The sequence below is a fragment of the Heloderma suspectum genome, chromosome 2 (genome assembly GCF_057233095.1).
Source record: "Heloderma suspectum isolate Gila_16-S chromosome 2, 16-S_ref, whole genome shotgun sequence".
In the NCBI taxonomy this organism is placed as follows: Eukaryota; Metazoa; Chordata; class Lepidosauria; order Squamata; family Helodermatidae; genus Heloderma; species Heloderma suspectum.
Window position 1 is genome coordinate 300,534,157 of NC_139459.1, and position 26,391 is coordinate 300,560,547.

Consider the following 26,391-nt stretch of genomic DNA (forward strand, 5'->3'; position numbering starts at 1 on the left):
GTCTGATACTCTCTCCCAGTCCGCGTGGGGAGAACAGGATCTCTCTGTACCACAGCTGTAGAAACACTGGTGCCCTTTCACCCCTGTGGGAATCGGCAGAGTAGCCCAATTGAGAGGAGAGTTCACTACGATGAACATGCATCTGAGGCAAGCCAACATCCCCTCGATCCTGAGTCAGTGTCAAGTCTCTAAGTTCCCCTTCCAACATGGAAAGTATTGGTGGCGGTACTGAGGTCGATACTGAGGGCACGGAGACCATTGGAATCGGCGAATCTAGCATCGGAGGCGGTGATGGCAACCTGGCAGGAGTTCCAGTTCAGGAAGTAGCCTTTTTTTACTCCTTCCCTTTCCTCTTTTTCTTCCTTGCTTTCGAGGGATGAGAAGACCTCACTTTTTTGACAACTTCTTTGCAAGAGAGACCACCAAGGAATGGCCTGGGGTTGGAGGATCAGAATGGCCTGTGGTTAGAGCTGGAGCTGACTGGGTAGGCTGAATCACTAATCACTGACTTGTCCAAAACCTCCTTTTCAGGAATCATATCTGTGCCCTTAGGCCGACTTCCAGGATGCTCTGAGGCTGATGTCATTGACATTTTAGAGGCATCCACTGCCTTCAGAGCCTTCTCCCAAAGAATAGCCTTAAGTCTATCAGCGCGATTTTTACTCGCTTGCTTACTAAACGACATACAGTGGTGACAGGCCTCCACGATATGACCTTCACCCAGGCAGAGAAGGCACAGGGAGTGACCGTCTGTGGGCAGTAATTTCCCCACACACACACACAACGAACACACTTCTGAAAAGGGCCCTTAATGGCCATATGCACAAAGACACCACATGTCCAAAGGATCACAATGACCGAAACAAAAAGAAACAAAAAACAGGGAAAGACAGAAAAAAGGAATAAATTTCTCCTCAGCCAAAGCCTAAGAAGAAATCCCTTCAATCAATCACAATGGTGGTCTCCTTGGAACTGAGCGATTGAGCAGGAACCCGTTGGAGTATGGGCAATGGGATGGTGGGGGAGGGTTTCCTCCAGTTTTTCCTCAGCTATAGAAATTTCCCAAATGTATGATGCACAGAGACCACAGAGAGAGAGAAAGAAAGAGAGAGAGAGAGAGAGAGAGAGAGAGAGAGAGAGAGAGAAATCTCGGGGGGGGGGTTGCTATTTAATCCCTGCTTGGGCAATTACTCCTGAGTAATCTAGTCCTTTTTAGTTGTAATTAGTAGTTAGAGATGCATAAACTGGATTGTTTTACTGTACTGCTTCTCACTGTTACTTCTGGGGAGTTATGGGTGGGTGTTTGTGAAGATGCTCAGTGCAAAAGATGGAATTTGGATGCTTTTCTGTGTGGCTCTGAGGATATTATCATTATCATCATCTCTCAATGTCTCCTTTTGCAATGGGTTGCTGCTGGGTTCCAAAGACTGCTTTTGTGTACTGTTGCTCTGAAGATACCATTATCATCATAAACGCTTTGTGTGACTGTGTGGAAACTCCTGCTGCTTTTCACTCATTCTCTTAAAGTCACTTCTCTCTGAGCAATGGGAGTTGTTTGTGGAACAGGAGGATGTGTGTCCAAAGAAGTGTTTGCGTGCTCTCTGTCCCCGACATTATAAACAAAAAGTGAAAATGCGTCTCATGTTGCAGGTTGGGTATTAGAGGTGGGTCTCTGGTCTGGCCAGGTTAAAGAACACAGATTTAAAGGACGCATACACTATGTTTCAAACAAATGTTTAAAGCACCTTACAGTACAGTGACACTGATAAATGTTGCTATGTTAGAGAAAGCAATTAAAAATTGGTCTTCTCTCTGTCCCATCAGCCAGGACAGCTAGGCCAGTGAGGACGAGGGAGAGGGCCTTCTCTGTGGTGGCCCCCAACAAACAAATGAAGATATCAAAGGAAACTCGTGTTCCTCACTCCCTACCACATGAACCCAGTTCATGCTGTTCAGGAACTAATAGGACCAAAAATGTACCTCACCTAAGGCATCAAAATACCTTAGAATCACAGAATAGTAGGGTTGGAAGGGTCATATAAGACAATCTAGTCCAACCCGCTGCTCAGTGCAGGAATCTAAATCAAAGCATCCCTGACAGGTGGCTGTCCAGCTTCATCTTGAATGCCTCCAGTGTGGGAGAGCCCACCACCTCCCTAGGTCATTGGTTCCATTGTCGTATTGCTCTAACAGTCAGGAAGTTTTTCCTGATGTTCAGGCAGAGTCTGGCTCCTGTCACTTCAGCCCATTATTCCATGTCCTGCACTCTGGGATGATCAAGAAGAGATCCTGGCCTTCCTCTCTTCAAGGACTTGAAGAGCGCTATCCTATCTTCCCTTAGTCTTCTCTTCTCAAGGCTAAATATGCCCATTTCTTTCAGTCTCTCCTCAGAGGGCTTTGTTTCCAGTCCCCTGATCATCCTCGTTGCCCTCCTCTGAACCCTCTCCAGTTTGTTTGCATCCTTCTTAAAGTGCGGTGCCCAGAACTGGACACAGTACTCAAGATGAGGCCTCAGCAGTGCTGAGTAGAGGGGAACTAGTACTTCACAGGATTTGGAAGCTCTACTTGTATTAATGCAGCTCAAAAGAGCATTTGCCTTTTTTGCAGCCACATCACATTGTTGGCTCATATTCAACTTGTGATCTACCACAATTCCAAGATCCTTCTCGCTTGTAGTATTGTTGAGGCAAGTATCCCCCACCTTGTAACTGTGCCTTTGGTTTCTTTTTCCTAGGTGCAGAACTTGGCATTTATCCCTATTAAATGTCATTCTGTTCTTTTCTGCCCAGCGCTCCAGCCTATCAAGATCACTTTGAATTCTGTTTCTGTCTTCCAGGGTACGAGCTATCCTGCCCAATTTTGTGTCATCTGCAAATCTGATCAGCATTCCCTGCACCTCCTCCTCCAAGTCATTAATAAAAATGTTGAAGCAGGACTGAGCCTTGTGATACCTTGAGATGGCCCTGATAATAAAAATTACTTTCTTTAGCGCTGTTATGAAGGTTATGATGATAATATATATGAAGCATTTTGAGCCCTCAAAAGAGCTATATAGAAGCTGTTGATTATAACAGATCCTAGTAATTCAGAGTGTTACATGTTTGTAGCTTTCAGTATATGGCAAATTAAACATCTGCACAGAGTAGGATTAGGCTTCTAAGAAAGAGCTGGACATTTAAAACAGCACAGTGATATCGCTATGATGCACATAATCCTTTACTATGCTGTTATTCCCTTCCCACATTCCCACAGTTCCCACATTCAGACTAAGTATTAGTCACATGTAGTAAATCAACATGGATTGTTGCATCTCAGCAGTTTCCAGCTTGGACCCCATTTAGAGGTATATTTGCTTTAAGAATGAGGAAATGTTCCACAAGGTAAAAATGTGCTCAAGATTAATTTAGAAATTTTTACAAATGGATTGCTAAATATATTTTATCATGAATAAAATAATATAACATTAACAAAGAAAATATGATTGAACTATTTTGTTTCCTTTCATCCCCTATATGTCACACTGTAAAGATACCAAATCCTATATGACCTGAGTACAGAGAGGCAAAACTGTACCTTAATAAATTCAATGTAGTCATCATAGCTGCCCCTTGGTGGGGCATAGTAGTTGCCACTAGGAGAAAAGGGATACCGAGGATTCTCAACTATTTCTGGGTTGTAAAAGTCGGCAAGCATAGTCAGTAGCAGGCGTCTGTCCCAATCATCAGTCACTCTTCCTCCATAGTTGCACTCACCCGTAAGATAAGATATTGCTTCAAATGGAACATGTTCATATTCATTTATAAACAACTGAAATTGAAAATGAAACAGTGGATTTAAAAGACTTCAAACTATGCTATGGTTTGCTCTTACTGTAGCAGATGAACTAAGTTCACACACTGTATATGAATAAATAAGAAAATAGGTTCCCTCCTATTATTATTTCAGTCGAATTTCATACTTTCTGTCGTTTTTTTCTATCCAGTGTGAAGACATTCTGTACGTTTGCCCAAGTTTAGGTATAAATTATGTGAACTACAATGAGTTCAGATTCTCAAAATAATGCAGTTAGCGAGTTAGATGATTTAAATAATCATATGAGGAATATAATGAAGTGCCATAGAAAGTTTCTGAAACTATACAACACCTCCCTACCTGCTCCAATGTATTTACTTGGATTATGACAAACTCAAGTCCTGTTGTCTTCAGTGGATTTACTCTGAACATGACTAAGTCTGGACCCACACCTTTGAAAATGTAACACCCTTAAATGGCTAACCTGGTGTGAAAGGGCTGTTTCAGGAGATAAAAACTATCCTGCAGCTATAGCTGAATTAACACCCTACATTTGACAAGTGTAGTTACAGACCAGTAAAAGTATTTTAACAAACCAAAAAACAAAGATTTAGCATTTTTCTAACAGGAATTTTGGTAATGTTTTGAGAGATCTCAGGATCTCTTATAAGAGACCACTCTGCTCTGCACAAGGCACTGTAAACTCCTTATTCATCAGAGCTGTGCTACACAGAGACTGCCAGGCAGTGCCAAATAGCTGTTGTTGCACCAATGTGAAGACTGTGGTCAAGTCTCAGAAAAAGTGCAAGGAGGCTGGATGAGTATCTGCACCAGCACCTAGTCCTGTAAACTAATATGATATTGCAACAATTAAGAGAATTGGATTGTCAGTATCCAGAGAAATATGAACTAATAAAATGGATTATTAGTATCCAGAGAAATTATGGTTCTTTGCCACAGCCTTAAATGTGTTGTAGAAGGAATAATACATAACTTTACCTGCAACTGTCTTACACTGATACGCAAGTCTGATTCATTAAATCCATATGGAATATTCCATCCGAGAGGCCCAAATTTTTTCCTCTCCTGAACAAGGGCATGAAAAAAGCAAACTCCAAAGAGCAGTTTCTCCCATCTCTTTAGGGAAAAGCAAAATAGTTAGTTGACCCAAATGGAAATATATAGAGAGCTAGACTACTACGATTTTCAGGAGAGGCCTTGATGTGCCACACCCTGCAGAGTCCCATCTGGCAGCAACATGGCAACGGGCCTTCTCTGTGGTTGCACTGTCCCTCCGGAATGATCTCCTCTCCCTGATATGTCAGGCACCAAGAATCATGTGCTTTCAATGATTATGAAAGAAGTTGTTTACCCTGGCTTTTCCCAACCATTAACTTAACTAGATGCTGTTATGCTTTTAATGATTATTATTTTGTAGTATGCTATGAACCATTTCAGGATTTTTAAAATGGGAAGTGGTATATAAATGTTCTAAAACAGATATATAAAATAGGATGATGTAAACAGAACTGAAGAAAGCATGTCTGTTTGTCTGTCTGTCTGTAAATTATTGGTTATGTTAGGGTTCAATAATAAATTATTGAAATTATACAGTGTTTTCCCTCATTAATTTGAATAATATACATCTTAGGAGTCCCACTATCGTCAGTAAATACTCCATGCTTGATGCATCCAGTGAAGTCCCTGTTCACTGGAATTTGCACTCCCTCCACTGGCTTTTTCTGTTACCACCTACATAACTGGCATCCAGATACTGTGCTCACATATGACATTTGTTTTTATTCATTGATGGGGATTGATATTCTGCACTATATTCTGTAACTATAAAGTGACAGGGTAGCTGCCTTGACCTCTCTGAAAGAATGTGGAATAATATAACTATAAAGAAAACAAGCACCACCATCAAACAGTATAAGACTGCTGGTTAGAAAACCCACATACTTTATGGTAGAGGAAGAATATAGCCCGACAAGGATATATCAGAGAATTGGTGGAGAACATATATTGTAAAAAGGCCATGGAATACAGACTCCACATATCAGTGCAAAATATAGGCCTATAAAGGCTACACTTTAAATTAGAATCTTCAGCAAACAAAACCGGTTTGCATGTCACATTGGCAAATTCACAGGAATGTCCACCACCTGTGAGCTGTTTTCGATGTCTATAAACAACCTTTGACTGGTGCAACTGGGGGTTGTGAGCATAACATTTGAACCCAGACTGGTGAGTTGCTTAGGGGCTAAACAATCCAGTGGTTCAGACATCATGCTTACAACTTCCTATCACACCGATCAGGGGTTGTTTACAAAAAGCAAACAGAAGCAGCTTGCACTGGGCATGTATTCTACAATTTGACACCGTGACATGTGAACTGAGTAGCTTTGCTAAGTAATTATAACATTAACAATTTCTGTGAGAAAATTACCAGCTCCTTTCCAGGGCACCCAGCGAAGAAGAGGGGATCGCAAAGAGGATCAGAGAGGTAGGATTGAAGCATGTTTAACCGAAGACCCGTGGGAGGCTCATTTGTCATCTTCACACCATTCTGAAGAATGGTTACTGGAAACTAGTTAAAACAAGTATGACAACAGTATTACATTAGGAGATTTCCATTCTTATTATTTACTTTTTTTTACACATTCAAAAAAGAATGCAAAATATCACATCATGAAGTTTAATATTCTTTTTGTCTCCTGATTTTTATTTTATCAGTAATTTCTATAGTGCCCTTCAATACAAAGAATACCATGTTATGGTGAATGTCCAAAGTTTGGTGACTATCCACATTCATATATTAAACTCAACAATTCTAGACTAATGTGAATGTCAGCATTTACTCATGTATATCCCCATTTTGCTTCTTCTTTATTTCTGAAATGTAATACACTGCAGACTTATTGAACAGGTTCTTGTTGCAGCTTACAAAAACACCCCAACCAAAATATAGAAAACAAATATAAAATCAACAAACAATTAAAACTTCTATCACATAAACATTAAACAGATCCACATACAGCAGATTCACATCAGTGAAACCAGTTCAGGCTCAAAGACTCTTGTGAACAGAAAAAAACGTAACACATTTCTTGAAAGACAAAAGGAAATTAACTAGATGGATCTCCCTTGGTAGGAGATTTCACAATAAGGGCACCACTGTTGTTCAGGATTTATGTGTTTCAGTATGTAAGCACTTTCTCTGACTTTTGCATGTAAGTGGCTAATTAAACTAGCTTGCACACACATCTCTTATAGTTTATGGATGAAAATAGGAAGGCAACATGGTCCTGATATAAATCCACTATGTGCATGTGTGTGTAAATATGTATGTGTGCATGTGTGTGGCCTGTGACTTACCACCCAGCACTGCATTTGGCCCTTAGGACCAAAGATTTTGCCCACACCTGGTCTAAAACAACTGTGGTTGACTGCACCACTCCAATGACCTTATCTACTATCTTAGGCAGAGGGGTGGTTCTTACACTAGCTGGAAACATCTGGAGCAGGATAGGTTCCTTATCTCCCCTAGCCAAGTCTCAGTAACACAGGTTAGATTGTCCTTATCTAAGACCAAGTCTTAGACACTAGCTGTGCTCCTAGAGAGCAACCTGGCATTTTAATAACAGCATCTGCAAGAAGGAGAGGAAGCTGATAGCACATCAGGAGTGCTGTCTGCTGGAGAGAAATACACTGGTGAATGCTGATAGTATCATTAGGTGGCAGTCACTGTTCTGACAGTCAGTGTATCTCTGAGTTCTTGGACAGTCACAAACTTTAGAGCTGTCAATATATCCATATGTAAATGTTAATATCCAATTTCAGACATATATGGTAACATATTTGTATTTTATATTATACTATTTTTGTTGTTGTTCAGTTGTTCAGTCATGTCCGACTTTTCGTGACCCCATGGACCATAGCACGCCAGGCCTTCCTGTCCTGCGCTCTCTCCCAGAGCGTGTTCAAGTTCATATTCATTGCATCGGTGATGCTATATGCTATTTTAGTACACTTCAAAATGAACCATAGATCAAGATTTTGCTGGAAGGTATGGTTGTTTGGTGTTTTCATGTTTTATTGGAATGAAAGATTTATTTATTTATTCTTGTATGGAAAAAATATGTGCAGAAGCATGACAAAATTAGAAGCATCTGGTATTCAGACAGCCAATGTTGAAAAGATCCCAGGGAAAGCTTAGGTCTTTTAGCTAATGGCCAGGCATTATTTGTAAATAAAGGACTGTACATAAATAATGACAGTACTTTTATAAAGAAAATTAAAGATGAAAGCAATACTTAACAGGAAAAATTTGGCCCCATGTGTATTAAACTTAGTGGATGAAATTGTGGAGTTAGAAAATAATCAAGAGAAAGATGAATAAATTTCTCTCTTTAAAAAGGGAATAGCTAAAAAACATAACAAATGGGTGATCATCTACTGATTCAGAAACCCCTATTTACTATAGAATAAAATATTATTTGCTAAGTGCACAATGATTACATTTCTCATTAAAGCATCTCTGGAATAAAAGTACCTTGGGTGATGGATAACTAGTCAGCCAGAGTCTGAAAACAGGATGGCAAGTTTCACTGTTAAACTCTTCACAGATTTTCTCTAGCATTGGCATCCAGGAGACAGCAAGATGGCAGTTTTGTAAACAAACCCAGGTCCCTTCCTCCATTCCTTCTCTGATCATTTTTGCTGCTATTGGTCCTTGCCCTTGTCCCAGAGAGATGGACTGAAATTTGTTTCCAATCATATTTTTGTCATTTGCAAATTTTAGAAGGCCTGGCATGAAAGGTGCAATATTTTAGTGTTTGTTAGCTTGAAAACACTAATTACAAAATGCAAATCTATTTGTAAATCATCTCCTTTTTGTTTTTCAAGACTACCAATCAGATTTGATTTGATAAATTTCTATAGCTTTTTATAGGTATTGCTAAATACTTGATTAATATGGGACAATTCACATGTTGCAATGATGTACACATGCAGAATCATCTTACAGTAACAACATACATATGTGTAAAACATTAATTTTTACATAGTTCTGCCTGCTAATTCTGTAATGTAAAGTGGCCCTCAATTATAGGTGTAAACATGTCGTTAAAATGAGAAGAACAGCCTTATCATTTCCCCTGGAACAATGGGTGTTGTGTGTTTTTTGCCCAAGAATTAATTGTCCTGAAATTGTTACAAGAAAATCTGCTCCCACATCCACCCTTACCAGATGTACAGGTTAACCAATCATAGGATTTAAGAACAGAAAAAACCCTGTTGCCTTGTCACTCTATCCTGCCTCCCCAATATTATTATTTTAAAGTAAATTTTAAGTATATTCTTGCTTCAGGCTAGTTGATTTCTAGTTGTCATCAAGCTAGTTGATTTCTGCTAAGTTTTACAGTGCTTACAGATGAGGCTTTTATCCTATCACCCTGCTTACTTACAGAATTTTATAGGGGGTCCAGAAGTTGTCATCTCCCGTGTTTCCCTTCACTTTACCTTACTGCAGAAAATCCCTTAAGAAAAAAAGGTGGGATAGCTGTACAATGCCTACTGATTGGTAGCACTAGGAGCCCTCCTTCTAGAAGCACCTTTAGTTTTAGCACCAGAACAGACAGAGTCAAAGAGTTACTTCTGTTTCTTCACAACACCATCCATGGAGATACTTAAATAATTTGGAATTTAGTGAGCAGTGGCTGGTGCCCACTGGGGCTGGTGGAGGGAGGGCAGGGTCACCAGAGGTTGAGCCAACGGGGTGACACCATCCATCCAGGCACAGACCCCATATCCATCCATCCATTCACACAGATACACCGACTCCATTCATTCACTTAGACAGATACATCCCATACCAATCCACCCACACAGACACATACCCTATATCCATCTATGTATTACAGAGGCCAGAGGCCAACACAAGCTTTTAAAACAAAAAATACATAACTCACCCCTCCTGCAAGCCTTTAAAACAGAAAACACAGAACTTACCCCGCCAAAGCAAGCCTTTAGAACAAATAAAAATACAGAAGTCATGCCCCACGCAAGCCTTTAAAACAAAATACAGAACTCACACACCCTAACACAAACATTTACAGCAAAATACAAAACTTATCAGGCCCAAAGCAAGTTTTAGGAAAATCAAAAAGCAAAAAAACAGAGGCTCGCAAGTCCCAAAGCAATTCTTGGGGGGGGGGGGGGAGAGAGAAACATGGAGTTCACCAAGCCCAAAGCAAGTCTTAAAAAAAAGAGAGCGTTTGAAGCCCCAGAGCAAAGTATTTTAAAAAAAGGACGAGCGTTAACCACAAACACAGTTTTTAAAAAAGGCAAAAGAAAAAAGAAAAATAGGAGTTAATGGGAAGGATTCAACTGTGTCTGTGATATTGCGCCATTGATATTGCGTTAGCAGAAACCAATGCTTGTGCAATGTTAATAGCACTTGCTAGCATGATAGGTTTCCTCAAATTAGCAAGCACTGCTGATGTTGTATGACCATTGGTTTCCACTAGACCTATGTCAATAGCATCATATTACGCCTGTTTTAAAATTTTTACACTAGCTGCCAATTTGTTTCCGAGCAAAACATAAAGTGCTTAAAGTTCTTACCTTTAAGGCTTTACATGGCCTAGGTCCAAGGTACCTTGCAGAGTGCCTTCTCCCCCATGTCCCAGTCCTCCCTTTAAGGTCCTCAGAGGACTACCTGCTGCATCTGCTTAATATGAGATTAGCAGCCACATGCAAGAGGAACTTTTCCTTTAATGTCCCTCAGTTGTGGAATGACCTGCCAGTTGAAATGCACCTGCTGACCTCTTTGAAGGTTTTTAAGCAGGAATTAAAGACTCTATTATCCCAGCAGGCCTTCCCTTTTTAGAACTCTTGTCCCTTTTTGCTGACTCTTATACACAGTTTTTAAGCTGAGTTATTTTTATTGTTGGATTTTTTGTTAAATTGTTTTAAACTCTGTACGTCACCTAGAGTATTCGTATATAGGTGGGTTATAAACTGAATAAATAAATAAATAAATAAATCATTAGTGTGCAAAAGCTGTTGGATCCTTCCGTCAATCAGAGATTAAAACACCCCCCAAACTAGCCCAAAGAAATTCAAGAACCTAACTTCTGGTTGATGCTGAGGGTTTGGATTTAATGGATGAGGTGATTGCCCCTTACACTCTCCCAGGCACATGCACACACACATAATTCACATACACAGAATTAATAAATCACACACACACTGAATCACTCAGTCAGTCACATACTCAGCTGCAATATGCAAGTTATAAAGCTAAGTAGAAGAAAAGACAGGTTGTTTACCTGTAACTGTAGTTCTTCGAGTGGTTATCTGTGCATTCACATATATGGGCTCTGCGCCGTTGTAACTTACCTGAACAAACAGGGAAAAATGCAATCTCGTCCTCTTGTCGATCTAACCCTTCAGATTTTTAGTTCTCTTTCAAACGGGGCTCCACACAGGCCCTGGGCCCGTATGTGTGCAGCACAGAGACCATGAAGAAGAACTAGAAATAAAGAGCCTGAGGCTGCTCTCCTCTCTCTGCTGCTGCTCATATGAGGGAGAACAATGGCCATCGGGTTCTTTCTCTCTTGAGACTGCTCTGCTCTGCCCACACACATTTGAAAACTACAAGCTGGCTAGGGCCATCTTCCTACTCACCCATTTCTTCCAGTAATCCTCTTTGTGCAAGATTGGTCCATGATTAGCTAGGGGGACTGCGTACATATAGCCACATATGGCATCCAGGCAGTGCAGAGCAACCCACTGAACTGCCTGGGTGGCTTCTTCAGTTAGTCCTGTACTGCACCAGTGCTCACCCTGGTAATGGAGGAGATGAGGATATCACAGAAACCTTCAGGTGGAGCAGAGAGAATGTGCACAGTTCCCCTCTTTTGTGCATGCAAGGCAAAGTTGTTCATGTGAGCACTCAGGACGGACACTGACAGAGAGGGGGAATTGTGTGCGAAGCATTTGGCAACCAAAACCAGACAAGTTTTGTTTGTTTGTTTATGGGGCATAAGGAAAGGCAGGCTAGAGTCTGAGGCAGCAGTAGGGCTCCACCCACCACCTCCAGCCCTAATACACCCACCATATCTGAGCCCAGTTCCCAAATTACAGAAATCAGTAAATCAAACTATGTCTTTAGGCTAGTTTTGTCCATAATGTTTGGAACTATGGAGGGCTCTGCAGTGTCCATCCTCATCTCTTCAGCCCATGACGACACTACAACAGTGCAGCTCCAGTAGTGAATAGGAATCACAACCAGATTACATGGATCTAAATAGTAATATTCTTTTGTTTATTGGCCACAGATCATAGGAAATTTACACACACAAATACAAACAATGAAATTAACACAAGCAAATTATGAATGTATAAACAGTAACAACAACAACAACAACAACCACATCTCATCACACACACACACACACACACACACACACACTATTATGGAAAACTTGGTCTCTTCCTCAGAATCTTTTTACTGTTCCTATAAATATAAATAGAAAGCCAATTTCTGATGGGATAGGTTGAGAACTACAAATAAGAGATTTTCCTCCTGCAAAGTACAATCTTTCAAAGACCCATGATAATCAGATCCTTAAGGAGATAAAATGATATGCCATTGTTTCAAACAAATAAAAAAGAAAAATGTACTACACTAGATGGACTTACTGGCCATGGGATCTGCTCCAGGAGACAGCACAAATATTAGTGGGATTGTAGCATTTGAATCTAAGTAGCTTTTTGTTAGATCAAATGGTGGTGGCTCAACAAATTTCTTTCCAAGTTTGTCAGTCACAAAGGTGGTTATAGATGGTGTAATCTGTTTTAAAAGAAATGTTCAGCATAAAATACGGTTTTGTTGTAAAATACATAGTATCTGTCCCAGATCACTCAACTGGTAACTATTCAGGTACTTATAAGAAATTTAAATCTTGTAGTCAATGGTTGCAATCCATATATACTTACAGCATCTTTATTTACAAGTTTTGATTTTTTTTTACACCTTTAGGGCTCTATTTAAAATTGCTGTGGAGTCCTGTATGTTATGAGACAGAATGGGAGAGAGAGTTTCTGGTGAGGAGGTGAGATGGCAGGAAGAGATCCCTCTTCTCTCCTGGATATTGCTCCTTAGGAAGACTCTTTAAAGCTGACATTGCACATGACATTTAGGTAGGCCTTTTTAGGTAGGTACAGCTCACAGACTGAAACCCATCTATCTAAAGAAATTAATATTAAATTTACCTAAACGTATTTGAAACAGCCATAAGAAACTGATATTGCATTTATGTCATATTTGAAGGACTGCCTCTTCCCACATATATCTGCCCATCTACTGCACGTAAAATCTGAGGCCCTGCTCTGTGTGGCAACATTTCAGAAGTGTGATTGTTGGGGATACAAGAGTAGGCCCTTTTTGTTGTGGCACCCAGATTTTGGAACTTCCTCTCCAGAGAGGCTCTGCTGGATACTCTCTTATGATGTTTAGACATATTGTTAATACTGTTTCACTTCGTACATGCTGAATTATTATTGACTTCGACTTAATTGTATTATTTGTTCAATACTGAATTGCAAATGTGAGCTGCCTTGGGGGCCCTGGTTAGGGCCAAAAGACAGTGTATACCTCTTTTAAATAAATTAACAGCAGACGTTATACAATTATGAAAATTTGAAAATTTGTAATATGAAAAAATTATATTCGTGTGACCTTCTTAGCCATTTCTTAATGATAGAAGATTTTTGTTAATACAATAACCTGACTGAGAAAGTACTATCTGGATGTAGAACTTCTAATGAAATTCTAGTCAACTATAATTCAGAAAGCAAACAATAACTGCTTATCTAACAAAAATTATGCCAATATATTTTACCTTGTCAGGTCTCAGGCATCGGAGAACAATCATCTTCTTTATTTCATTTAAGTTCGTATCCCATGGTCTTGGTAAGGCAATATTCTGGGGTTCTTTACTGTCATAGATTTTACGCCAGTCACTGGGTTGTGCAGCTAAATGATTCCTATAAAACATGTAAAGTGAAAATGCTCAGACTTGTACTTTTTACATTAACAAGGGCTCTTCTAGATGTCAACTTTTTCTAGGCACACGAACACGGTGCTTGTGGGTGACCAACATGTTGATCCATTGTGCCAAACACCTGCAAACCAAATGTCAATGCTCCAGCCCCTATGCTGAGCACTGCTAGTCTTGGATACATCCTGACATAGTATTTTTTTACAGGGGGCATAACTCCAGTTGCACATAATCCACAAGTTCAAGTGCCGAACTTCATACCAATTACTGATGGTCCAGTTGAACCAGCAGGACCAACAGAGGAGCATAGCTAGCTTTGTTCCAAAATGGCGAAGGCAGCCTTAAATGCTCAGAATAGGAAGCACCTCTTCTTTGAAGCACTTCTTGTCATGCTTCCTGTTTCAGTAGGAGTGCCCCAAATGGACTAGCAGGATCAGCAGAAGAAGAACAACAACCGTTGTGCAAAATCAGTAATGGCAACTGCAAACCCAGGGATAACAGACACCTCCTCTAGAAGAAACTTCCTGATTTGCTTCCAGAACTGCAGTTACCATAACTATGGAAGCACCTTTAGTTTAAGAGCAATAACATATTTATCTCTCACACAGTGCAAATAAAAGAAGCAGATTAATTATCCCTTAGTTAAGCTGCTGAAAACCTAAATGGAGGCTTCTAAATGGAACAATCTAGTTCTAGGAATTCCCTGCAAAAACAGTTCCTATCTTAAGAAAGTAGTGATGGGGTGGAGTGTAAAAATGGCAGTGGGATGGACTTTGGATTTCATGGGTCTGCCACTCTAACCCCCCCCCCATGCCAAATCTAAGATCAGACCCAGACTTCCATGGGTCTAATTTAGCCTGCCGTCCCCAAGAGCCCTACGTGACACCCTTTCCATTTTCCACTAGACTTTTCTTAGTGAAGGGGAGCAGGAAGGCTTTAGAATTCCATCATGGTAGTAGGGCCTCAGGATATAGGCCCCAGATGTTTCTACAAAAATGCATGGGAAATGTAGTTCCCAATGTTCCTAGATGCTGTTGCATGCTGTTACAGCAATATCTAGGGACATTGGGAACTGTAGGGAATGACATTTTTCAAGGTTTCCAAGATCTCCAGAAGCTGCTAGGGATGGTCATAGCAAAGTTTAGAGTCAAAGCCCTCCCCACTGATGAGTCCTGGTACATAATGGCAGATGACTGCAGAGAGGACTGGTGTCAGGGCACCAAAGTAAGCCTCTGATCTGCAATGGACCCAATTTGGGGCATGATTATTTTGCCAAACATCTGGAGGGTGTTTGACAAAAGAACCAGGGTCCCCCAAATTATTTTTGGTGTGATCTTACCATCGCTGTAGATGGGACCAGAGACAGCACCTGTCATGGTAGGCAGATTCCCACAGTTTAGCACTCTGAAGAGGTCCACCAGCACTTGAGCTGGGCCCTTCCACTCATCCATGCTCCCTGGCCCAGTTTTACTCTGTGGTGGTACATGGAGAGGAAGCTACCATTTTAACACTCCCATAATGCTAGCAGCACTGGGTATTATGGGAGCTTCAAAATGGTGGCAGGCTCTCAAGACTGTCACTGCAGCTGCCACTTGCCTATCCTGGCAGCAGCACCACTTCACCACCAGCAAGTCTGTGGGGTGGGGCCCTCACCATGGTGGGTCCACCCAATGGGTGGCATTTTGAAAGGGAGGCCCTCCTACCTAGGGATGGCCTTGACTGTGGGAAAGTCACATCCAAGCATTCCTTCCTTTTCAACATATATCACAGAAGGTTTGTCCCCTAATTAAGTTCATTAGAGATTTTCTAACAGATTTTCTGTTTTACCGTAGTCCTTTAAAAGCAGGCATATCACTTGCACGACATATTTCATCCCAGCTTTTATCTTGTAGCCAAGATGGATCTGGATTCTTGTATTTGCTCTTGAGGCCAACTCCTCCAGTTAATAAAAACATAAATTCTTGATGTTCTATTTCTTTCCTAGCCCTATTTAAACAACAACAACAATTATCAAGTAAGTCATACATCATTATTCTGGGGAAGTGGGCAGAGCTCACTGTCCACATTTGTCACCAAAACCTCACTATAACTATTACATGATCACAGATTCCCTAACAGCAAGGCTTCACTGGAAAGCATGCCCTTGCCTACCAATACACTCTTATCCTGCCGTTACTAAAGTCCCTTGTGTGGCACAGGCATGCTGTGCAGGGTCTGAGTGGAGGACGTGTACAATAGTAACAGTGGTTAGGATCTTGCAGTAGCAACACCTCTGCCCTATTCATCTAATGGACCAGTGGAGATGGAGTAAGACTGAACCAATGGAGGTGACTAGGGAAAGAGAAAAGGCAATATGAGGACAGAGTACAAAAGGGAAGCGGAGGACTGGAGGAATGAGACATCTGACAAAATAGCTAGAGAGGCTCATTACCCACCTACAGCCCAATTCTACTCCCTGCTTTATTTGATGTGATACAAGCAAGGCGGGGGGCGGCGGCGGGGTGTGTGTCAGGCTCCCTTCCTGCAATGATCTGCCAGTGCAAACACATTGGCACTTGGGCTTTCCTAGTTTTAAGATGCTCCAGCATAAAGAATTTTTTTTCTCAATTTATTAAATTATTCTAGAAAACAGGGCCTCTTACATCAGGAGATTACAGCACAGTAAAAATGAAAACAGCAGCTTATCCTTCTCAAACAGGGAACGGCAAACATTACAATATAAGTTGTACGTGAAATGGTCATTTAGATAGCGTAGCCTTTTTTCCAAGATTTTAGACCTGTTGCTGTAAAGAAAGAAGATATATATATTTAGAAAATGCAAATTCAATACAGAAAGGATTGATTTAAATGTTTATATAATCAGAAAAAGATTGATGAGGTATCCACATAGTATGGTACTTGAGTATGCACATACAGGTACAAATATAAATAAAGAAATGGCTTTCAGTTTCCTGAATATCAACTTATACTTACAGCATCTTAATACTTATATTTGCAACTGCAAATGTTTGCAAGCTCAGAAATAGGGAAGCAATTACTTTCAGAAACAAAAATTTGCGCCTGAGAAAACACATGTTTTAAAAGTGGTTTCAGTAACTGCTCACCTGTCATGTATAGAGTTGATGTAAAGGTTTACAAACCAACTGAGAGAATACTGGTACATAGGATCAATATTAGCCAGATCAGCAATACTAAAGAACAACACCGATGAATGTTTTGCGATAGGTCTGTAGCCTTCTCGAGACTGTGCTATTTTAATTTCAGTTTTTTCTGCAATCTAAAGAAAATATATTCCTTAGCATAACTATCAAAATGATGTCCAGATATAGCATAGGACATGACACCTTGCATGGTTTCAGAGAATAATGACTAGTGTGCTGGTCTTAAACACTTTTGCCATTGTATTTTCTTGCAACACCAGTCCTTGCAACATTCGTACAGTGCCGTGGATCAAAGTACATCGCAAGAGTTCAGGAATATTTCATATTACCATACTTGTTAGACAGACTACAGTAGTACCTGATGGGGTTTAATACTAATTGGCTTGATTTCAGTTCATTTAAATATATATATATGCACATTAATACAACATACTCATATGCAAGTATCTAGAGAAGAACAGTTGAAATAAATTAGAATTTTAAAGTATTTATGTTATGACAATAACGACGACAACAAGATGTGGGGTCTAAATGTGGAAGGATTCAGCCAAGGTAAAAGGCAGCTCAACAAGAAGAGGAAGAAGTGAAATAAAAGGGAGCAGATTGCCTTCAGTTTTTAGACCAGCCTTATATACTGCCACTTTCTGGTTCCCTTCATCAGAGAAGCAGTTCCACTTGCCCCATCTTTTTTGCTTTATTGCTGCCTCTTGATGCATTTGTATATGACAGAGATAAGGCGACGTTTATTTTTATCCTGCCTTTCCACACCAAACTGTACTCAAACTGATTCCTCTTTCTTTATTAAATCTCTATATTAAATAGAGATGCAGATACAGCTTGATTAAAATTTAAATAGTTCCACACCCCAAAATAAGTTTTGGGTCATCCCAAATTATATATCCATACCCCAATAAGAATATCTCTACAAAGTGCACCAAGAACTTCTCTACTCTAAAGCTTCATTTTGGGGTAAAGTATTCTCAAGCACGGTACACCCAAAATCACATTATTTTATGTTAGTAACTCAATTATGAATAAATAAATGGAATTTGAGCAGATCTATACCCGGAATAATTTTTGAAACCCAATACATTCTAGTACTGCAAGCAGACTCAGGACATTTTGCAAGTACAACAGGATAGGTAATACTGCTACAAAAGAATGGAATGTCACACCAAAATTGCTCAATGGCACAAAACAGTAGAGAACATAAGAGGTAGATGGACTAGGGCAAGTCTTCTGTGCACCTTGCAAAACAAAGACAAAAAACAAATTCTAAACAGAACAGAATTTCAAATAGAGATGGGCAAGTCCTCTGAGCCTCTCCTTGGACTTGCTCAGGAGATGGGCAAGTCCTCCAAGGCTCTCCTTGGACTTGCTCTGGATTTTTCCAAGGTTTCACAGCAAGATTTCCCAAGACAGTCTGAGGACTCCGAAAGGTATTGCCCTACATCTGTCAGGTCCTCTGACTCCTAAACAGAATCCCCCCACCCATTCCCTTAACTCGGTGGTGGCATCGTGGAGATGGCAGTGGTGACAGGAAAGGCAAAAAGGGTGTTTTTCCCCCCTCCACTGTACTGGCTAATAGCATGACAGGGCACGGGAGACGTTGCAAGACTCCTTCAACTTCTTGGAAGAACAAGAGCTCCCATAGTTCACTACACCCCATCACACTATTAGCCAGGGCAACAGAGGAAGAGATGGAGAGGGGAAAATCCTCCCTTTTTAGTTTCTCTTGTTGAGCATCTCTACACCAGCCTAAAATCCCGCATTTAAAATGGCTTTCTGCTTCCATTTTAAATGCATTTTAAATTCCATTTTAGGACTTTCTGCTTCTATTTTAAATGCAGGATCACGACAGACTCCCTTTACAAGTGCTTCCTTCCCCCCCTTTCCCCCCTTATCTGAGTCCTCCGTATGTTTCACTATACAGCCACTAGATGGTGCTGTGGTCTAGCTCCTCTTATTGTGGGTTTTCCTCTTTTCACAAGAGAAATCAAGCAGAACTCAAGCGCTGTAATTTGATAGCTCATTATCTCCGATCTTTTAAAAAATGGAATAAAGGTCATTTAGTGCAGGAGACACCCTGGAGGTTGACGACGTCATCTAAAGGACCTGCAAACTTCTGTGAATAACCACTCTCAATAGCAGGATAAAAGCTTTGTGTGAAGTTGTCACCCCACTCTTGTGCTGCCACTGCTGCTGATGTAAGGGAAGCTGGGAATATGTTTGGATGGCAAAGGCAACTTTTTGGGATGGGAGGGGGCAGAGATTAGTTTGTGGGGAAGTTGGGAATTCTTCTACTCAGATTTTGATCCATGTTTTAGACGTCTGAGGCTTTTAAAACTTGCCTCCTCTTTTGAGGCAGGTTTTATAGGCCCCTGAAGTTCAATTCTGAGCCTGCGCTTGGGGAATATCATCAGGATCTATAATTTCCAACAAACATCAGCATACCACAACAGACCTCCCCTAATTACCTCACACAGGGTGCTGCTGTATTATTGTCTCTGCTCATTGTGGCAACAATGACTACCTTTACGATCAGTGCATCAACTATTTTATGCAACAACCATTTACAAAATCTGAAGTTGCTTACCTGCTGTTTCTTTGTAATTTCATTAGACATTATTTTGGCAGAATCCAAAATCATAATTGCACTTTCATCTTCTAAAATGTTCCCTTCAGAAGACTGTAATGTCTCTAAAATTTTATTTTCTATATCTTTTAGTTGTTTCTTATTGGCAGCTGACTGGAGGATAAGAGCATTCCGTTCCTCCTCTAATTCTGGTCTAAAAAGACACAAATCCATTACTATTTACAAAGCTACAGTTATTTTAATAATTTTTCCTATGGTTCACTAACTGCCTGTAGTTATCAGTAGGCACCATTGCTCAATTTTATATGGGCAATGTAAATGCTAGGGAAATTCTCTAATAATATGTATTGTAGGATTTAAAAGATCTCATAAGACTATTAAAATAGTCATGGATGCTCTTTTGTATAATTTTCAGTTTATCATGGAATTAAGGCTAGGACTGGATCAATGAGAGCATAGTGGGGTGCAGGCAATTATGCACATTTGCAAGGGTGATATGTGACATGTCACCTTTGTAAGTATCAAAATACCTAGTGGGCTCCTAAAAGCACTGCTGCTGTGCTGCCTCCTACAATTTAATCAGATGTCTTAGTGTTCCAAAGCATTCTTCTTTTTGTACTATCTATTACTGATTGTCGCACAAGGAGGAGCCATAGTTCAGCTTGCGGCCCATCACTACCCTTAGTTTCTAATTAATGAGTTACATTTGATTTATCTTGGGAAAGTCTGTATCTCCCTAAGGTATTTAAAATATGTTTTAGGTAACTGATCTGCTGTATTTTAGGATGAAGATAAACTTTATTTGTTCTTAAAACTTCCTGTGGAGAATATCAACACTTACCTCTCCTTTGCAACAACAATACCTAGAAGCTGATCTTCAAGTCCTTCTGGAGTAATCATGAAATTGAGTAAAGAAACCTTTGTAGCTAATTCAGGCAAATAATGTGGATTCCTTAATTTAGTGGTAATATAAAATTTGAAATCATAGGAATATTCAATAATTGTTTCACCAAGACGAATGCAATCTATGCCCCCTAGTGTTGAAAACACAAAAACATGTATTTACTTTTCCTGTGTATACAAACATATTAGTTTTGCAATCAAGTACCAGCAAAAATTTAATTGCCCAAGAATGTAGCAGTCTGATGGTACAAAATAAATGATAGACAAGGTTGTTAAATAAACTATGGCTGTGTTCAGACATTGCACTTAACTATGGTTTGTGAAACATGAATAAGCCTAACCTCTACCTCGGGTCAAACACTCCTCCTGCATGGCCAGCTTGCCACACTGTATGAACCTGGAACTGTAGTTAATCTTAACTAGGGCTAGTTTAAACAAGCCAGCTTAATAAAACATAGAGCTTTGTAAACCATGGTTTGAAGTTGTTGTTATTATTATTATTTATGTATTTCATTTCTATACCGCCCAATAGCCGAAGGTCTCTGGGCAGTTCACAATTCATAACAATTACAAACAAGCTGTGGAAAATCAAAGCTGGAAGCTTCCAAACGCCTCCTCATGGCATGCCAGATGAGCAGAGGGGAGGAAGAACATGAGAACTTGGGGGGAGGGGGCTAGGCTTATTCCTATCTCACTGTTGGTTTAGCATTACATTAGAATGCAGCCATTGTTTCCCTTATCCTTTGTGTTTTTAAGACAGTTATTTTTAGAAGGCAGTAGCCACTGCCTATCCCAATCAGTCTACAGCTCACCATAATGCAAAATAAGGTTAGGACTGCAAAGAAAAAAGCATGCACATGAGTTCATTGAAGCAGTCTAAAATGTATTCAGAGAAAGCACTAGACTTACTTTAGTTCCAGGGGACTAAAGCTAAAAACAGTTGATTTAATTTTTTACAAGATTTAACACAGCTACTATTACATGTCATGTGCCAGTGGCTGGGTGACTTGGGCAGTTAATCAGAGCCTTGGGGCTTAGGCGCCTAAAATCTGCCTACTCTCCATCAAGTAAAATGCATATTTAGCTACTGCTCACATGGTCAGCCTGGAGCCTTTCTTGGAGCAGCAATGGCAATGAGGATGCAACTTATTTCTTAGGTGGCATTTATCATATGCTCTTCTCTTCTCTAACAACAATTTCAAAGCTGTCTCGAAGTTGAAGACTCTAGCCAAACTATGTAGGTGGTGGCTTCCACAAGAATTTATGGAAGGACTGGGAGAACAGACGACAACCTCTAAGAGTTTACTGCCCCTATTACTCTTCATATTTGTTGTTGGAATGCAGCTTATTGGTTTAAGCATCATTTTTGTCTTGTAAACAAACCTCTAGGATACATCAGTAGATCTTTAACCGCTAACTTGTTACGTTGTTTACAAATCACAATTTTCCAGGCATGGTTAACTACCATCAATAGTAACATTGCAGAGTTCTATAGATATGCCTAGAAAGAAATATACATAGTTGTGGAGCTATTTGCATAGTTCTGGAATTGGAACAGACCACTCAATTCAGTGCTCATTGTCTTGCAGACTGACTCTGATTTTGTGGTCTCAGGGGGAACCTAAAAGATAATAATGAATTCTTACCCTCTTAATTATCCTACTCCTGTTTAGTTTTGGTGGCCTCAGTGGCATGGAGTGCCTTCTACCAACTTCGGTTGGTGGCCCAGCTACACCCCTATCTGGACAGGGATAACCTGGCTTCAGTTTTCTATGCCCTGGTAGTCTCCAAGTTAGATTACTGCAATGCACTCTACATGGGGCTGCCTTTGAACACAGTTCAGAAGCTGCAGCTCGTGCAAAATGTGGTGGCCAGATTGATAACAGGGACCAGAAGGTCTGAACATATAAGACCGATTCTGGCCTGCTCGCACTGGCTGCCTGTATGTTTCTAAGCCTGATTCAAGGTGCTGGTTTTAACTTATAAAGCCTTACATGGCTTGGGACCACGGAGCACCTCTCCCAACACAAACTTACCCATATACTATGCTCAACATCTAAGGCTGCCTACACCAAGGGAAGCTTGGAAGATGGTGACAAGGGAGAGGGCCTTTTAGGTGATGGCCCCCAAATTATGGAATGACCTCCCTGACAAGGCCCACCTGGCGCCTTGTTGTTATCTTTTCAGCACCAGGTTAAGACCTTTCTCTTCCCCCAGGCATTCGGTAGCATATGATAAGTTTTAATCGATCCTGGAATGTCTTATGGTTATTGTTGTTTGCTTTTGAGATGGTTTGTTTGAAGTTGTTTTAGGTATATGTTTCTTTTGTGTATATTGTCTGTTCATGTGTTTTTTATGTAAATGGTTTTTAATCTCTGTATATTGTATTTTTAACGTTTTTAATCTTTGTAAACTGCCCAGAGAGCTTTGGCTATTGGGAGGTATAGAAATGTCGTTAATAATAATAATAATAATAATAATAATAATAATAATAATAGTTTTTGAACATCTCACTTACAAGCTGATATGGTCTTCCTGCTATTTTCTGGTCCTACCGTGGCCCCCTCCTGCCTCTGTGGTTATCCTGTACCTCATGACAGCCTCATTTCTGCAAGTTATCTTCTTAGTGCCTCATTACCCCATCCAGCCTTCTACCCACCTAATGTAAAGCTTGGTCCTCCTACAGGCTCCTTTTGCTGCCACTCTCGGACCCTCCTAATTACTTCCTTTTCTTCCACTTCATTAATGTCCCCTTCCTTGCCTGTTCAGCATAATGCTGAGACCAACTCTCTTAGAGTAGGAGGCCTTTGATTTTAACTGTCTAAATAGTATGCATAGAATTCTTTTGGGAAGCTATGCCCACATGTGGGGGTAGGAAAGAACCCTGAACATTTCTGGCTAAAGAAAAGCATTTGCTATTATTTTGTTCTGGAACTAACAGAGTACATGCTTGCTACCACACCACCATAATACCTGCTCAATTTGTAAATTTGTAAAACAGAGGCTTACAACAGTAGCATAACTTTCTAGCACTCCCTTTAAGAGCAAACTGATGAAAAAGCAGAAATACCCCAGTAACGTTTAATAGTTTTGTAGAAGGAGGGCAATTTTGGCACCGACAAGAATAGCTACACCTGCCAAAACTCTGTCTATGCAATAATCTAAGGAAGTGAAGCTCCATCCTCCTTTGCTATGGGTCATTCTAGCTCTTTTCACAAGGAAATTACTTTGTAATGGCTGCTTTGGCTTTTCCTCCACTCAGAGAAAAGGAAGAACAAAATGGTATAAATTACTACTGATTATTAATATGCATTATATATGCAGGATGGGAACTCTTACTAAAATAATATGGGCTAAGCTTTTTGTATTTAAAACTATCACAGTACAAGGTAGTGCATGCAAACAATGCTACAAAATAAAAAAGCAAAACTCAAACAGCCTTTCTTGTATTACCTACATCTGTTGCTAGGCAGCAGTATTTAAGGAATAAAAAGAAAAGCATTAAATGATGATCATTCAAGAAATATCCAAGTGTACAGTCTGGAGCTTGTAACTATTTTTTGTACCTTGTTTAAATGTTTGTCTAAGCAGCAGAGGCTCCAGTGAAGGATCTATTTCTTCCCCAACATTTTCAAGCAGAAGTGGAGTTCCAAACTGAATACAGTTTTCTAGAGTTCTCATGTAGTCTGAGTCTGTGAACTTTATGACACTCAGCCTGTTCTCTTTCTCAGAATGTTTTATCCATTTATTTGCTTGACCTTGGGGGTCAATCATTAATGGCCTACAACATAATATCATTTTTAAAAGGATGAATACTTAATAATAAATTACTGCCTATAGCACCTGACTTTTAAAAATCCCTAACAAAGGTGCTAATGGAAATCAAAGAGATGTATTGCAATAGAACCCACAGGAAGTTTATATGACTCAGATATCTCTGGATTCATAATCTGAATAATTATCCTCTTTACCTTGGGTAAAGAGGATAGTTTACTGAACTACACTATTACTGTAAACGAGTGTTGCAGCCAATGTGAGTGTAAAAATAGCTATATCGAACTTAAAACCTATGTAGGTCAAGAGATAGTTTCCTAGACTTTGTTGTCCTTTGTACATGGAATGTATGCAGATACAGAATAGTCTGGAAAACTGCAGCTGTTATTTCAGCTTTCATCAATGGTTTCCAAATTCCACTTGCTTCACTGTCATCAGCCTTTTTGATTTGTGGGCAGATAGGGACAAATGCAAGCCAAAGGCTCTCTCCCTCCTTATGACATATACTGATACTGAGCCTCTCTCTTCACTCATTCCTCCTGATGTTTATGGAGGCCAGATAATTCCCTCCCCCTTTTTGTTTATTTTATCAACATCAGCACAGAACTTTGTTTCTCACCCACACAAAGAACCCCCCCCAGTTTTGTTGCAAACATCCAAGGTCCCCTCCGTTACCAGGTAGCCACTTGTGCCCTCTCCCTTGGTTCATATTGGCACACAGCTTATCCACACATGGGACACCTACTTTACTCATGGGATAGTGATAGTTATTGTTTCATTTAACTGGCACTTTACATCCTAAGGAAAAACAACAATCTCTCCCTACCCTCAATGAGCAGTTTAACTGATACTTAAGCAATTTTTATAACAACTGTGTTCATCTTTTAAAAATGCTGGCAATAATGCTGGAATATGTAAAGGAAAGCGAAACAAAATGATCTGGTTTATAGAAATGATCAGTTATGGTCATTAATGCAATAAGCTCATTTTCGTTTAACTTTGCAAAATAATAGATTTATGTTACCTACCAACGTCTAGAGTTGTCAACAATCACACCATTGTCTATAGAAAACTGGTCTGTTGGGAGACCTGCAATATTCCAGGCTCTGATTTTTATTGGATCACCAAGTGTCTTACTTAGAGAGAAGTGCTCAGAACAAGGGATATCTTTCACCTGTAGGAACAAATAAATGTCTTATCTATATTTTTTAATATCAAACATTTATGAGCAAAGTCTAAAAAAATCAGCTACAAAGTTGCACTGAACCTCAAGTTCTAGCAGGCAAGCAAGACAAGGGGAGGAAAGGATACAATGGACAATAGCAGAAAGAGTCCTCTAACTTACTGCAATGTTTGGTTTAGTAAGCATTCTTCCAGTTACTACTGGCTATTAGGCTCTTTTGGGGCTATGTTTCGAGTTGGGTTTCTTTTGTTTTTTGGCTAACTTATGGCCAAAACCAGATTTAACTACCCCAATCCAATATGTACTGTGTTTCCTAAGGTTGACAGGAGTGCTCCAGGAACTGGGGAAATCTTTATGCAATCTTGGCCTATATATTCTCGAATGCTGCTGATTTTCTCTCCAGTGGTTGATATTGTCTGCATCTGTTGAGAAGTCAGTCACATTCCTTGCAGAAGTATACCCTAGTACTTCTGTTGATTTATTAGTATCTAAACTAGAGGATAAAGTGGGAGACATAGGTTCAGACCTTGTTTCCCATTATACTGCGCAATATTAAACATGATTAAAATGTGTTCCTACAAAATCACTACTTGCAACACCATCACAATAATCAACAAAATACATTTTGCTGTCCCATATATATATAGATATGAGTTCCGTATATAGAAATGAATTCTACCTTCTGACAGAGCCAACACTGGCAAGAGACTGTGTGTTCTGGAAATGTATAAACCAATGCTACCTTACATAGTTTGCTCCAGTCTTTAGAACACTCTTGTCGAAAGCCAGCAGTGAAAGCACCCAGATAAGCTATAACTCCTGCTGATATCAAGACATCTCCTGTCAAATTATCGTAAGTGTTTTGAAGATCATTGGCAGCATTAGACCATCTATGAGAAAGCACAAGGTTAC

At 40.0% G+C, this 26,391-nt stretch overlaps 1 protein-coding gene across 1 annotated transcript in view; it reads right to left on the reverse strand.

The window, feature by feature from the left end:
* DNAH12 (dynein axonemal heavy chain 12) overlaps positions 1-26,391 on the reverse strand; it is a 181,808-nt gene that overhangs the window by 27,028 nt on the left and 128,389 nt on the right. The window contains exons 54-67 of the mRNA XM_084840071.1: positions 26,222-26,369; positions 25,325-25,470; positions 24,089-24,303; positions 20,461-20,653; positions 19,620-19,812; positions 16,967-17,139; positions 16,505-16,645; positions 15,690-15,848; positions 13,704-13,848; positions 12,502-12,652; positions 8,348-8,601; positions 6,242-6,382; positions 4,792-4,929; positions 3,574-3,807 (exon numbers count right to left, since the gene is read on the reverse strand). Of these exons, the coding sequence (XP_084696197.1) occupies positions 3,574-3,807; positions 4,792-4,929; positions 6,242-6,382; positions 8,348-8,601; positions 12,502-12,652; positions 13,704-13,848; positions 15,690-15,848; positions 16,505-16,645; positions 16,967-17,139; positions 19,620-19,812; positions 20,461-20,653; positions 24,089-24,303; positions 25,325-25,470; positions 26,222-26,369 (2,431 nt within the window). The remainder of the gene's footprint in view (positions 1-3,573; positions 3,808-4,791; positions 4,930-6,241; positions 6,383-8,347; positions 8,602-12,501; positions 12,653-13,703; positions 13,849-15,689; positions 15,849-16,504; positions 16,646-16,966; positions 17,140-19,619; positions 19,813-20,460; positions 20,654-24,088; positions 24,304-25,324; positions 25,471-26,221; positions 26,370-26,391) is intronic.